The sequence below is a fragment of the Rhinoraja longicauda genome, chromosome 4, assembly GCF_053455715.1.
Source record: "Rhinoraja longicauda isolate Sanriku21f chromosome 4, sRhiLon1.1, whole genome shotgun sequence".
NCBI lineage: Eukaryota > Metazoa > Chordata > Chondrichthyes > Rajiformes > Arhynchobatidae > Rhinoraja > Rhinoraja longicauda.
In genome coordinates, this window is record NC_135956.1 from 85,972,405 (window position 1) to 85,987,160 (window position 14,756).

Here is a 14,756-nt window from a genome sequence, read left to right on the forward strand (position 1 = left end):
AGTGATTATTGAAAGATCACAACTAATGCCTCGACGATCTCCAAAGCCACCTCTTTCAGAACAATGGGGGTGCACAGTCCATCCGGTGACTTATCCACCTTCAGACCTATGGGCTTTCCAAGCACCTGCTCTTTGGTGATAGTCACTCCACTCCCTTCCACCCGTTAACTCTCTTGAATTCCCAACATGTTGCTGGTGTCTTCCACTATGAAGACTGATGCAAAAAACATATTCAATTCCTCTGTCATTTCTTTATTCCCCATTATCCCTTCTCCAGCATCATTATAACAATCTGCAACAACTGTGAACATATGGAAATGTCTGTTGCAGAAACCACAGGAGGTTGCAGTGTCCCACATTACATAGGATAAAAAGGCGGACAATAGACAATAGGTGCAGGAGGAGGCCATTCGGCCCTTCGAGCCAGCACCGCCATTCAATGTGATCATTTCTGATCATTCTCAATCAGTACCCCATTCCTGCCCTCTCCCCATACCCCCTGACTCCGCTATCCTTAAGAGCTCGATCTAGCTCTCTCTTGAATGCATTCAGAGAATTGGCCTCCACTGCCCTCTGAGGCAGAGAATTCCACAGAGATGAGGATAGGTAGAATAATAGGCAGAGGAACAATTTGGTCGATTCTACGCACAGTCTGCAAGGGGAGCGAGAACCTGAAAGTTGAAAGATTAAAAGCAGCAGAATTCAGAAAATGCACCAATTTGTACAGTTACTTTAACCAGAAAAACATGAGATTATAATTATAGTTGTGCAAATTAACCAATGAAAAAATTTGAGTTGGCTTCAGTCATTTTGATAAATTTAAATTATTAGACGCGAAGATTCAAATCTCATTTAAAGGTATACTGAACATTTATTCCAAACCAAAATCAATGATATTTTGATTGTTTGTTGCTCTACGTTAGTTTCAAGTCACGAGATTTCAGTCATGCCAATTTCATATTTGAATTTGTTTCAATGCAAATGTTGTTGCTATTTGAATAATGCAGCACTCACGCTTTCAACAAATGGCCACCTATCTTTCTGAATAAAACCCACCCTTCACATTTGTTTATATTTGTTAAGTAAACACCCCATACTCTCATAATGCCTGACTATTCTTTTACGGAACTGGATTTCCGAGGATTCCAAGCAGCCCTAAAGTTGCAGCAGCGTATTTTTATTCATTTCTGCATTTTGTGTGAACTTCAATAAATGTCCTTAACATTATAGATAATAGACAATAGACAATAGGTGCAGGAGTAGGCCATTCGGCCCTTCGAGCCAACACCACCATTCAATGTGATCATGGCTGATCATTCTCAATCAGTACCCCGTTCCTGCCTTCTCCCCATACCCCCTGACTCCACTATCCTTAAGAGCTCTATCTAGCTCTCTCTTGAATGCATTCAGAGAACTGGCCTCCACTGCCTTCTGAGGCAGTGAATTCCACATGATCTATATCCTGTTGTATACTTTGACAGCTTGCCCACACCACTGCCCACAACTACACAACATTTGGTGTTGGCTGCAAACTTACAAAACAACCCATCTGGATTTACATCCAAGTTATTATATATATATATATATATAACAAGCAAAGTGGTCCCATATCTCTGCAGAACTCCACTGGTTACAGTGCTCCAGCCAGAATACAATCCATCCACCACTACCCTGTTTTCAATGAAAAACCCGGTTATGAATCCAAACCAAGTCACCATGAATCCCACGCATCTTGAATCCTCTAGATCAGCCTTCCTTAAGAGACATTATCAAATGTCACACTAAAATCCATGTAGACAACATACATTCCCCTACCGTCATCAATCATCTTTGTCACCTCCACAAAAAACAACTGTCGGTAAGACATGCCATGCTGTAGACAATGCCAATGCTGACTGACCCTAATTATCCGATTATTTTCCAAAGGCAAGTAAACATCAGATATATTATATCCGAGGACACTGTGGGAAGCTACAGCAGAAATTGCAGGTGCCCTGGCTAAGATTTAGGAGTCATCATTAAATACGGGTGAGGTGTCAGAAGTTTGGAGAGTGGCAAATGCTGTGCCTCTATTGAGAATGATCAGCCATGATCACATTGAATAGAGGTGCTGGCTCAAAGGGCCGAATGGCCTACTCCTGCACCTATTATTTATTGTCTGTTGTCTATTTAAAAAGGGCTGCAGGAAAAGGCCTGGGAATTTTCGGTCAGTGGTGATAACATCTGTGATCGGAAAGACACTGGAGTATTCTGAGGGATAAGATATACATACATTTAGATAAACAAGGGCTGATTATGGATAGTCAGCACGGTTTTGTACAAGGGTAATCATGTCTCACGAATCTAAATGAATTTTTTGAAGGTACAACTAAAAAGGTTGATGGGGCAGAGTTGTAGGCGCTGCATATATGGATTTCAGCAAGGCATTGACAAATATTCCACATCGTAGGCCGCGCTGGAAGGTTAGATTGCATGGGATCCATGGAGAGCTTGCTGGCTGGATAGGAAATTGGCTTCATGGAGGGAAGCAGTAGGTGATGGTGGAAAGTTGCTTTTCGGACTGGAAGCCTGTGACTAGTGGTGCACCTCAGGGTTTGGTGCCGGATCCATTGCTGTTTGGAATCAATGATTTGGATGAGAAAGTACAAGGCATGATTACTAAGTTTGCAGATGACATGAAAGTGGGTGGTATTGTGTACGGCGAAGATGGTTTTCACAAGTTGCAGCAGGATCTGGATCGGTTGGGCAGGTGGGCTGAGGAATAGTCTACGAGTTTAATACGATAAATGCAAAGTGTTACATTTTTGGAAGTCTAACCTAGGAAGGACCCACACAGTGAATAGCAGGGCTCTGGGGAGTGTTGCAGCACAAGTACATAGTTCTTTGAAAGTGGCGTCACAGGTAGACAGGGCAGTCAAGCAGGCTTTCAGCACATTGGTCTTTATAAGTCAGGGTATTGAGTATAGAAGCTGGGAGGCTATGTTACAGTTGTGTAGGACATTGCTGAGGCCACATCTGGAGTATTGCATCTGGAATAACTGTTCCGCTGAGTTACTCCAGAATTTTGTGTCTATCTTCAGTGTAAACCAGCATCTGCATTTCCTTCCTACACATTTCGTCTGGAGTATTGTGTTCAGTTTTGGTCAATCTGTTACAGGAAAGTTGTTGTTAAGCTGGAAATGTTGCAGGGAAGATTTACGAGAATGTTGCCAGGACTCGAGGGTATGAGCTATAGGGAGAGGTTGAACAGGCTAGGACTTTATTCTTTGGCGCACAGGAGGATGAGGGGAAAGATTTAATAGTAACCTGAGGGGAAACATTTTCACACAAAGGGTAGTTGAGACAGATACTATCACAATGTTTAAGCATCATTCGGACAGGTACATTGATAGGATAGGTTTATAGACAATAGACAATAGGTGCAGGAGGAGGCCATATGGCCTTTCGAGCCAGCACCGCCATTCAATGTGATCATGGCTAATCATTCTCAATCAGTACCCCGTTCCTGCCTTCTCCCCATACCCCCTGACTCCGCTACCCTTAAGAGCTCTATCTAACTCTCTCTTGAATGCATTCAGAGAATTGGCCTCCACTGCCTTCTGAGGATTTAGAAGGATATGGGTTAGTTGCAGCCATGTGGAACTAGTGTAGATGGAGCATGTTGGTCAGCATGGGCAAATTGGGCCGAAGGGCCTGTTTCCACGCTGTACGACACTAAATCATATTCTGGTTCTTTAAGAAAATCTGTTCCAAGAGGTTTCAGCCTCTCCATTGTTACACAACCAATCTGTAATGGCAAGCATCTTATTATACTGAATTACCTCAAGCTCAAATACAATTAAATAACTGTGAAACTGTTCAAGTAATCCAACTAATTATGTGCAAATAAAGCACACCTTATTTAAGGTGAATAAAGGAATTCTTTTTACTCAAAGTAAGGGATGACTTAAATAAAATGCTGGAAACACTCATATGTGGAAAGAAGAAAGCATCACTTTTCAGGTCAAAGCCACTTTGTTCTGACAAAGGATCTTCCACCCAAAGCATTAACTTGTTTCTTTTTAAACAAATGCTGCCTGACCTGGTGAGCGTTTCTAGCATTTTCTGCCTTTATTTCAGATTTCAAACATGTTTTTATTCCAGAAGATATTTCAAATCTTCCCCGATAACATTAAACCTTATTTTTGGTTCCCCTTTCCTCAAAAGGCTTTTCTTTTTAAATCTAAGAGGCGATTGACAATCTTAAACAACTCTTAACCTACAAAACCAGCAATAGTTCCAGGCATGTGGTTTTATGTCATCGATGAATATGGTGCCGGTTTAATGATTCTGCCTCCTAATCCTATTTTCCTGCCTTCTCCCCATAACCCTTGAAACCCGTTCTAATCAATAATTTGTCTATCTCTGCCTTAAAAATATCCACTGACTTGGCCTCCACAGCCCTCTGTGGCAATGAGTTCAACAGATTAACCACCCTCTGATTCTGGCCTCGCTCCACTGGCTCCCAGTACGGTACAAATTCAACTTCAAGCTCCTCCTATTCACATACAAAGCCCGAAACGGGCTTGCCCCCCCCCCCCCCCCCCATATCAAAAATCTTCTAACCCCCCTCTCTATCTCCAGGTCCCTCAGGTCGGCCGACTTGGGGCTACTGACTATCCCGCGGTCTAGGCTTAAGCTCAGGGGTGACCGCACTTTTGCGGTTGCAGCTCCTAGACTGTGGAACAGCATCCCTCTCCCCATCAGAACTGCCCCCTCCATCGACTCCTTTAAGTCCAGGCTCAAAACCTATTTCTACTCCCTAGCATTTGAGGCCCTCTGAGGGGGCGCTGTGAACTGTTTATGTATGTGCTGTTATGTTTGTGTGCCATTGTATGTTCGTTTCTTAGTACCTGAACTGATGTACAGCACTTTGGTCAACGTGGGTCGTTTTTAAATGTGCTATACAAATAAAATTGACTTGACTTGACTAAAGAGGTTCCTCCTCACCACCCTTCTGAAAGAGCGCCCTTTAATTCTGAGGCTATGGCCTCTGGTCCGAGACTCTCCCACCAGTGGAAACATCCTTTCCACATCCACTCTATCTATGCCTTTCATTATTCTGTAAGTTTCAATGAGGTCCCCCCCTTAACCTTCTAAACTCTGGCGAGCGGAGGCCCAGTGCTGACAAGCGCCCATCATGTGCTAACCCACTCATTCCTGGAATCATAGGAATTGGATTTCTGGAATCATGGGAAAAATAGATAGATGTCAAAACAAGCAGAAGATACAAGGAGACTAAGTTTAAAGCCTGGTTAAGTTGGGGGAAAGGGAGTGAGATCATAAGACATAGGAGCATTAGGCCATTCAAGTGACCTCTTATGACATAAGGTGCAGGCAGCAGTTTCGGAAGGAATAGTTAACAAATGGTGGCTGAAAAAAGCAAAAAAATGTGTTGAGATTGTCAAATTTCTAGGTTCTAATTACATACATGCACATTTCAGCTAATATGGTGCTCTAGGGGGCATAAGTAATAATATTGCAGAGGTCAATGTCAGCAGTCTTTTGTGTCAGAATTACAGTTGAAAGCTCAATTGAGGATCAAATAGAATATCAGGCTTTGCAAGAAATATTAAGAGCAAAGAGGCAATGGCAGAGGCAACGAAAAAGTGAAAAGGCAGGAGCATTTACAATGGAAAGCGATAACCATTGTCTAAGCATTGACATTTCTATGCAACGATTATTAAAAGCTACAGTTCAAACAGATGTAGTGCAGTCCAAAGTAATATCTGGACAGCGGTGTGTCATTAATGTTCCAATTGATTCTATGTTTGTAGGTAAATCTTGCAAAGAGGCAATGGACAATGGAGAATAGGTGCAGGCGTAGGCCATTCGGCCCTTCGAGCCAGCACCGCCATTCAATGTGATCGTGGCTGATCATTCTCAATCAGTACCCTGTTCCTGCCTTCTCCCCATACCCCCCTGACTCCGCTATCCTTAAGAGCTCTATCCAGCTCTCTCTTGAATGCATTCAGAGAATTGACCTCCACTGCCTTCTGAGGCAGAGAATTCCACAGATTTACAACTCTCTGACTGAAAAGGTTTTTCCTCAACTCCGTTCTAAATGGCCTACCCCTTATTCTTAAACTGTGGAATTCTTAACTGTGGATTCTTAATCAGAGAGGCAGCAGGGAAATGAGAAACTAAAGGGGCTGAATATGTTATTTACAGATTGGCACATCAATAGAATACATGATTTATCTGTTTGGTAACAACATTCCTAAGAATCGTGGTAAGGTTTATGTCAGAAATTTTGACATTTTTAAAGCCAGATTCAGGGGGCAGGGATAACAGAAAAGTGGCTAAAGAAAATGAAACCTAGATATATATTGAAATACTACACTTTTTCTGCAATGCACTACTTTTTCTCTTAATCAGAGAAGCAGAAAATGGGGCCATTCCTTCCCAGAAAGATGATGTTGAGTTTGTGCTGATTGCTTCTGTTTTTACGCACAAGCAATCTGCAAGTTCTCAATGACAGTGTACATTCATTATGTGCTCTAATGAGAGTCTGGTCTACAGATAGAAGAGAAAAAAACTGATTTTACTGAAGAATGATTGATCTCCTTGCCATTTTCCTTGCAAAAATATTGAAACTCAAGCAAAGAACTGAACGTACTTAGGAGTACTTAGGAGCAGTATTTATTCACAAAATGCTGGAGTAACTCAGCAGGTCAGGCAGCATCTCAGGAGAGAAGGAATGGGTGACATTTCGGGTCGAGACCCTTCTTCATGGAGAGTAGGAATGGGTGACGTTTTGGGTCGAGACCCTTCTTCATGGAGAGAAGGAATGGGTGACGTTTCGGGTCGAGACCCTTCTTCAAGGAGAGAAGGAATGGGTGACGTTTCGGGTTGAGACCCTTCTTCATGGAGAGAAGGAATGGGTGACGTTTCGGGTCGAGACCCTTCTTCATGGAGAGAAGGAATGGGTGATGTTTCGGGTCGAGACCCTTCTTCAAGGAGAGAAGGAATGGGTGACGTTTTGGGTCGAGACCCTTCTTCATTGAAGGGTCTCGACCTGAAACGTCACCCATTCCTTCTCTCCTGAGATGCTGCCTGACCTGCTGAGTTACTCCAGCATTTTGTGAATAAATAACTTCGATTTGTACCAGCATCTGCAGTTATTTTCTTACAGTACTTAGGAGCAGAGTCATTTAGCTGCAAGTGGAAGAAACTGGAAAATTTATATTAATCTCGACACTTTCAGCATAGTTTAATCTGAGTTCAAACTCATTTATCATGGTACCATCTGAACTGTTGTAAACTGTCACTGCACAACTGGAAATGGCCAGACATTGGTCTGTCATTGCCCTGCACACTGTGCTAACATTGAGATATTGGCACATAATTCTGATCTCCTGCAGCCCAAAAAAAAAACTGTTAGAAGTATAACTCAGTAAACTTTAAATACTAAACCCAGAGGTTTACCTCAGGTTACTTCTGCAGGTAAATCTTTGAAAATGGATCCTGCTCAGTGGAAGCGTTACATTACCCACTTCCTTGGCCCCATAGCAGAAGCGTCCACGTCGAGGGGCTGGAAACTGGAAGGGTCCTGAGCTAATTCTGCTACCACCACCATCTATTGTACAAGTGATGGCTCCCACTGATTGTCGCCGGAAGCTTGCGTCCTTTTCAGGACAGACGATGACAGCGATGTAAACATTTGAAACATGGATGATGGACACGAAAGAAGAAGAAGACCTGCTTCATTTACAAATCAAATGCCAAGCAGCATTGCATATAATTTAAACATACCTTCGGCAAATTTTCCTTGTACTGGCATTGTTTGAATGCATCTCCATAGTAATCTGCAGCTTGATTGGCTAGTCTAGCTATTATGGCATCTTTCCTTTTATCTGCAAAACAGAGTATAATGTATAAACCGAGTATAAGTAAACTGCTTCAAATACACCCTATTTTCTCTCTTTAAACATTCCCATCTAAAAGAATACGACTAAAAGGAGATTAAATTTTTAAACATGTTAAAATTCATATAACCTGTTCCACAAAGTATGTTTGACTACATCTCAACACCAACCATTTAAACTCACAGATGTTGCATAAACTAACAGGTTCATAAACCATAGGAAAACAATTAGGCCATAAGAGCCCATTGAGTCTACTCTGCTATTCAATCATGGCTGATCTATCTTTCCCTCTCCGCTGTGAAGACTGATGCAAAAAAAACTATTTAATTCATCTGCCATTTCTTTATTCCCCATTATCACTTCACCGGTGTTATTTTCCAGCGGTCCAATGTCCACTATTACCTATCTCTTACTCTTTATACATCTCAAGAAACTTCTGCTATCCTCTTTACCTGCACCTGAAACATCAGCTGTTTCTCTTTCCACAAATGCCATCTGATCTGCTAAGTATTTTGAGCATTTTCCGTTTTATTTAAGAAATATTTATAACTTGGCACACACTAGACCAGCTGAGTTGCGAAGACACCATAACAAGATACGGTTATTTTCAGAAGCTGAGGTAGTGGCAAACACCTGGTAAATGCAGTAGAACATGCACAAATGTGAAGTTATCCAGAGGTAGGAAAACAGAGGCAGGGCATTATTTATTTAAATAGTGATGGACGTGCAAAGGATCAGGTATGTTTTAAAAATATATAAAGTCACTGAAAGCAAACATGCAGGTGAATAAAGCAGTTAAGATGCCAAATGCAACGTTGGTCTTCACTGCGAGGTTTTCCAGAAGAGCAAAAATAGCTTGATTCCAGACCTAGATCCTGCTTTCAGAGGTGAATAAAACTAGAGGACAAATAAGAGACAAGAGACTGTGAAGGATCTGAGGAATGGTCATTTTTATCCGAGAACACCTGAATGCAACTCTTGAGTGTCACTGACAGCCTAGGCAAAAAGGGCCTAGTCCTGGAAAATGGGATTAAAACTCTGGTTGTGGACATGGTGGGCTGAATGGTATGACTCTATTATACCGAATTCTGAGGAGACTTTACTCAAAGGTATTGCAGTTTTGATCTCGTTCCCTAGAAAGAGATGTATCACAAAGTTTTTGCAAACTGATTTCTGGGATGGCAGATTTGTAGCACACAGAGAGACAAGTGAATGCAGATCAAGTCAACCAGACTTGAGTCTGAAGAAGGGTCTCGACCCGAAACGTCACCCAATCCTTCTCTTCAGAGATGCTGCCTGTCCCGCTGAGTTACTCCAGCTTTTTGTACTCCATCTGCTGGAGATGTAATTTCGTTCGGTACCTCGGTGCCGAATGACAAATAAAGCTCTGTATTCTTCTGTATCTTTAGAAGAACGTGAACAGTTACCACTGAATTGACAGCAGCAAGGTCAGCAAGCTCTGGCAAGAACAGTTTTGGACAGTTCCATATCATTCTAAGATAAAAGTTTATGCCAACATTGACCCCAAAGATTGGACCCCCAAAAGGTTAGCACATTAAGAAAACATTTTTGTTTAGTGTTCTTAAGTGAAAAGATGTTCAAGTGACACAGTTTAATAATAAGGGGTAGGCCATTTAGAACTGAGATGAGGAAAAACTTTTTCAGTCAGAGAGTTGTGAATCTGTGGAATTCTCTGCCTCAGTAGGCAGTGGAGGCCAATTCTCTGAGAGAGCTAGATAGAGCTCTTAAGGATAGCAGAGTCAGGGGTTATGGGGAGAAGGCAGGAACGGGGTACTGATTGAGAATGATCAGCCATGATCACATTGAATGGTGGTGCTGGCTCGAAGGGCCGAATGGCCTCCTCCTGCACCTATTGTCTATTGTCTATTGACATGCAGGTCCAATTAGCATTGAGATTCCCAAAGCACAGTTAAAGTCAACCAAAATTTCAGTTTGGTCTTCCATTTATTGCCATATAATTTCATGCAATGCATGCCGATTATTTTAAAATAAAAACTACAAAATACACTTAACCAAATCAGGAATCCCCGACAGCGGAGTCAGGGGGTATGGGGAGAGGGCAGGAATGGGGTACTGATTGAGAATGATCAGCCACGATCACATTGAATGGCGGTGCTGGCTCGAAGGGCCAAATGGCCGACTCCTGCGCCTATTGTCTATTGACATTAGTAAAGAGCAAATACAACAAAACAAAAATACTCGAGTAGTCATATTTACCAGCTGCCGCTTTCAGGAAAAACACTTCTTGCGCTTGAGCCAGCATAATTAAACTGAGAGGTCCAACTGTATCAGGAGAAATGTCCATGGTGGGCTCACGATTCAGTGCTGACAGTACACTCTCCTTGATATGCTGGAAAACGCCGGTGGCAAGCTAGAGTAGTGAACAAAAGAACACATTGCTTCATCTGTGATCTCACCAAAGGGTGAAAAGTGAAAAAGATAGGATTAGTTGACTTGTGTGCTTATTAATTTTTCATGTATTATCGATAAATATCGAAATTTGAGCAAGGACATTCAGCAGAATAATCAGGAAACAGTTTTCCACATCAACAAAAGAAAAATCTGAAATTCTATCCCCAAAAGCATGTGGCTGCTGAGATAATAGGATGTTTTATAAAATCAAATTTTACATATTTTTGTTCAATAAGAATATTGAGGATGTGAACCAAGTGGCTCAATGGATTCGAGGTCAAATATGATCTCATTAAATAAAACAGCAGGGTCCAGGGGTTGAATGGCAACCTCAACAAAATTCAAATGACTTGGGTTGTGTAATCATGCTAGTTAGGAGTCAGTGTAATATTCGCAGTGCACCAATGGTTAACAGCACTTTATTGGCCTCCTAACAAGTACAGCGTCAGTGCATTGTACACATTTTAATCATCAATTGTGCTTGCAAACAGCAACCTGCTTGCAAGAGAGGGAACTGAGTAAAACCATTCACTCAAGACCTTCTGCCATCTAAAGGTCCAGGTACCTCAGTTACAGTAGACAATAGACAATAGGTGCAGGAGTAGGCCATTCGGCCCTTCGAGCCAGCACCACCATTCAATGTGATCATGGCTGATCATTCTCAATCAGTACCCCGTTCCTGCCTTCTCCCCATACCCCCTGATTCCGCTATCCTTAAGATCTCTATCTAGCTCTCTCTTGAATGCATTCACAGAATTGGCCTCCATTGCCTTCTGAGGCAGAGAATTCCACAGATTCACAACACTCTGACTGAAAAAAGTTTTTCCTCATCTCCGTTCTAAATGGCCTACCCCTTATTCTTAAACTGTGGCCCCTGGTTCTGGACTCCCCCAACATTGGGAACATGTTTTCTGCCTCTAACGTGTCCAACCCCTTAATAATCTTATACGTTTCGATAAGATCTCCTCTCATCTCATACAGCGCCAGAGACCCGGGTTCGATCCCGACTACGGGTGCTGTCTGTCCGGAGTTTGAACGTTCTCCCCGCGACCGCGTAGGCTTACTCTGAGATCATCGTTTTACAAGAACATAACAGAAACATGTTCAGCAATAACTTTCAAACAAACCAGCTGAAATATATGAATGAAAAAAAAATTGAGAGTTAAGTGGAACGAGGGACTAATTGGATAGCTCTCTCATTGAGTTAGCACATGTACAATATGCCTCAGACTACAGTCCAAAATTTATGATTTCAAGCAAGAGTCACTTTAAATTGGAGTAAACAGTGAAACAAAACCAGGTGATTCAATGAAGATGGATCGTAGTAAAAGATGCAATGCCAGTAGGCATGGAGATTTAAATTGCCAAATAGATGGAGAAAAGCTTCTCAGGAAGAATCTTGACACACCCCATCAAAACAAAGATTAAGGATGTATAGCAGTGAAGTCTGCTCACCTGATAATACCTGGCTGCAGATTTCAGCCCTTCATCATTCTCCAGGTTCTGTTCTGCTGCAATTTGGCTGGCTAAGGCACCAACATTGAACAAAACACAACACTTCTCATATCCCAAATTCGCAAGGGCTGTAATCAAATACAGGAAATTGTCAGAACTCAGTAGTTAAAATCTTCTTCATTATAATTTCTCACCTTTGTACACTTGGCAGCTGCTGGATCAAATAAACTAGGTTGCGTGGCATTTAACTGAAGAGGTATATTTGAATAAAATTTAAGATCGAGTACCGGTCGGTCCACGACCAACTGGTAGTCCGGCCCCTCCTTTAATCTGGACAAAATCCCCCCCCCCCCCCCCCCACCCCACCCAGAAGTCCACCAGAAAATGTGGCGCCTCGACCGGGTGAGGAGCCCAATCGCGATCTCATCTGGACTTCCGCGGGTTGAACGTGCTGGCTGTAGCCGGGACTCTGGAACTCTGGCCTGGCCGGAGCCAGTAGATCTGTTCCCATAACCAACTTCTGTGGCTGACTTTGAGGGCCGTTATCTCGCCCCCCCCCCCCCAAGCCCTTGACCTCCACTGGTCCAACATATAGCAATACGGCATGCTCTTAAAATAAGGGAATGGTGAATGCGGCGCTAGTCAAGAAAGCACAGTAATGACTGTTTTTCCTGAGAACGCTGAAAAAGGCCGGTCTGCCACAAGTTACTGATGACCTTCTACCACTGCAGCACAGAGAGCATACTGACACACAGCATCTATGTGTGGTATCTCAGCTGCACGGCAGCGGATAGGAGAGCTCTTCAGCGGGTCGTCTGCAGAGCGCAGAGGATCATTGGGATACAGCTACCAGCCCTGGAGGACATCTACAACGCACGCTGCCTCAGGAAAGCCACCAGCATCTACAAGGACTCCACACATCCATGCCACCGTCTGTTTGAACTACTTCCATTTGGCAGACGTTACAAGGCTTTCTACGCCCACACCTCCATACTAAGGAACACCTGAACAGGGGGTATGGGGAGAAGGCAGGAACGGGGTACTGATAGAGAATGATCAGCCATGATCACATTGAATGGCGGTGCTGGCTCGAAGGGCCGAATGGCCTCCTCCTGCACCTATTGTCTATTGTGTTGGAATAACTTCGCAAATCAGGCAGGTTCACTGAAGAACGTGGATATGTGACCTTTCGGTTCTAGACCCTTTTTCTTACACTCGGTCTGGAACTAGGCCTGAAATGCAGGCGAGTTGCGGATCGGCAGGTTCACTGGTCGCGGCCCAGGGGTGGCTGGAGTGCAGTGCGGGCCAGGGGTGATGTCAGCAGCACGGCCGAGAAGCCAGGGGAGGCGGTGCGGGCCAGGGGGGGCGGTGCGGGCCAGGGGGGGGCGGTGCGGGCCAGGGGAGGCATTGACAACCCAATCTGGAAGCGGCCAGCCATAAGATGAGGTACAGCACCATGAAAATAACTTTTTTTGCAGCAGCAGCAACACAGGGACATAGGCTCAGACGAACACAACAACAAAGTAAACATGAATTATACAATAGTAAAATTATTATAAAATAGAAATTATAAAATCACTAATTATAAAAAGCCATTATACACAAAATAAATTGTTTTCCTTACCTTTGAGGAACTTTAGAAATAATTAAGACCCAACTATAGTTTTAGTTTTGGGGTCTGCACTGACCAATGATCAGGAATCAGGAAAATTTGTTAAGAAAGCAAGAAAAAATAGAGGGCTGGCAGGTATGAAGGCCGAGTCAATGATAGGTTGAACAAAGTAACTAGAGGTTAAAAAGGGCAAGGGAGATGATATCTCCGTGGGCAATGCAACAATAATACAAATAATACCTACCGAGTTTAACAGATCCTCCAAACAAAGATCCTTTATCAAATGCATCTTTCCAGGTGAAAGTTAAACAAAGCTTTAAAAAAATATATATATACATTGTCAGTTTTCTTGCACACTCAAAAATGTAAAAACTTTCATTGCATCTATTAACTAGATAAATTTCACAGAAAACAAATGGTGGACATATGCAGCGTCACTAATAGAGCGAAACAAAGTTAATATCAATTTGTTTCACAAGTGATGTACAGTCATTCAATTGGATATTGCCTAGGTGCTGCTAATCTTGAGAATTTCCAGCAGATATTCAACATTTCATTGTTGTTGTTCTTTTCATGTATTGATGCAATCTACACGGCATAAGCTTTGTACTACTGTGCGTGGAAATAACTCAAAAAAGCATCACAACCTGCTCTAACACAATTAACATTTTTTCTCATGTTCAAATTGTCAGCTGTGGATGGAGATCATAGCACTTTTGTGAAATACCATTAGTTTGCGAAATCTGATACTCCAAATTAAATTGCACATCAAATTATGTGAAACGGTGCATAATGTTTAGACTATTTTTTTGTCCAATGCTAGACAGATGAATGGAATCAGGCATTCTATTGGCAAATCGTAAACTACACTAAATTCCTCCAACCTATCCACTTAGTCCACTACTGGGCGGCACGGTGGCGCAGCGGTAGAGTTGCTGCCTTACAGCGAATGCAGCGCCGGAGACTCAGGTTCCATCCTGACTACGGGCGCCGTCTGTACGGAGTCTGTACGTTCTCCCCGTGACCTGCGTGGGTTTTCTCCGAGATCTTCGGTCTCCTCCCACACTCCGAAGGCGTACAGGTATGTAGGTTAATTGACTGGGTAAAATGTAAAAATTGTCCCTAGTGTGTGTAGGATAGTGTTAATGTGCGGGGATCGCTGGGCGGCGCGGACCCGTTGGGCCGAAGGGCCTGTTTCCGCGCTGTATCTCTAAATCTAAATCTAAAATCTACTCCTACTGAGCAAAAGCTCAATTTCAAAATTCTTCACTTTTTAAAATCCCCTCACTGCAAAGGCTCCCTTTCCATCTATTCTCCAGGAGAATCTTATATATCTCCTACTCTCTTCA

General features: G+C 42.9%; 1 protein-coding gene across 3 annotated transcripts in view; it reads right to left on the reverse strand.

Moving 5' to 3' along the window:
- Positions 1-14,756, reverse strand: part of pdcd6ip (programmed cell death 6 interacting protein) — a 79,548-nt gene that overhangs the window by 40,292 nt on the left and 24,500 nt on the right. For all 3 annotated transcript variants that reach the window (XM_078398274.1, XM_078398273.1, XM_078398272.1), the window contains exons 3-6: positions 13,652-13,721; positions 11,796-11,923; positions 10,146-10,299; positions 7,795-7,895 (exon numbers count right to left, since the gene is read on the reverse strand). In XM_078398274.1, the coding sequence (XP_078254400.1) occupies positions 7,795-7,895; positions 10,146-10,299; positions 11,796-11,923; positions 13,652-13,721 (453 nt within the window). The remainder of the gene's footprint in view (positions 1-7,794; positions 7,896-10,145; positions 10,300-11,795; positions 11,924-13,651; positions 13,722-14,756) is intronic.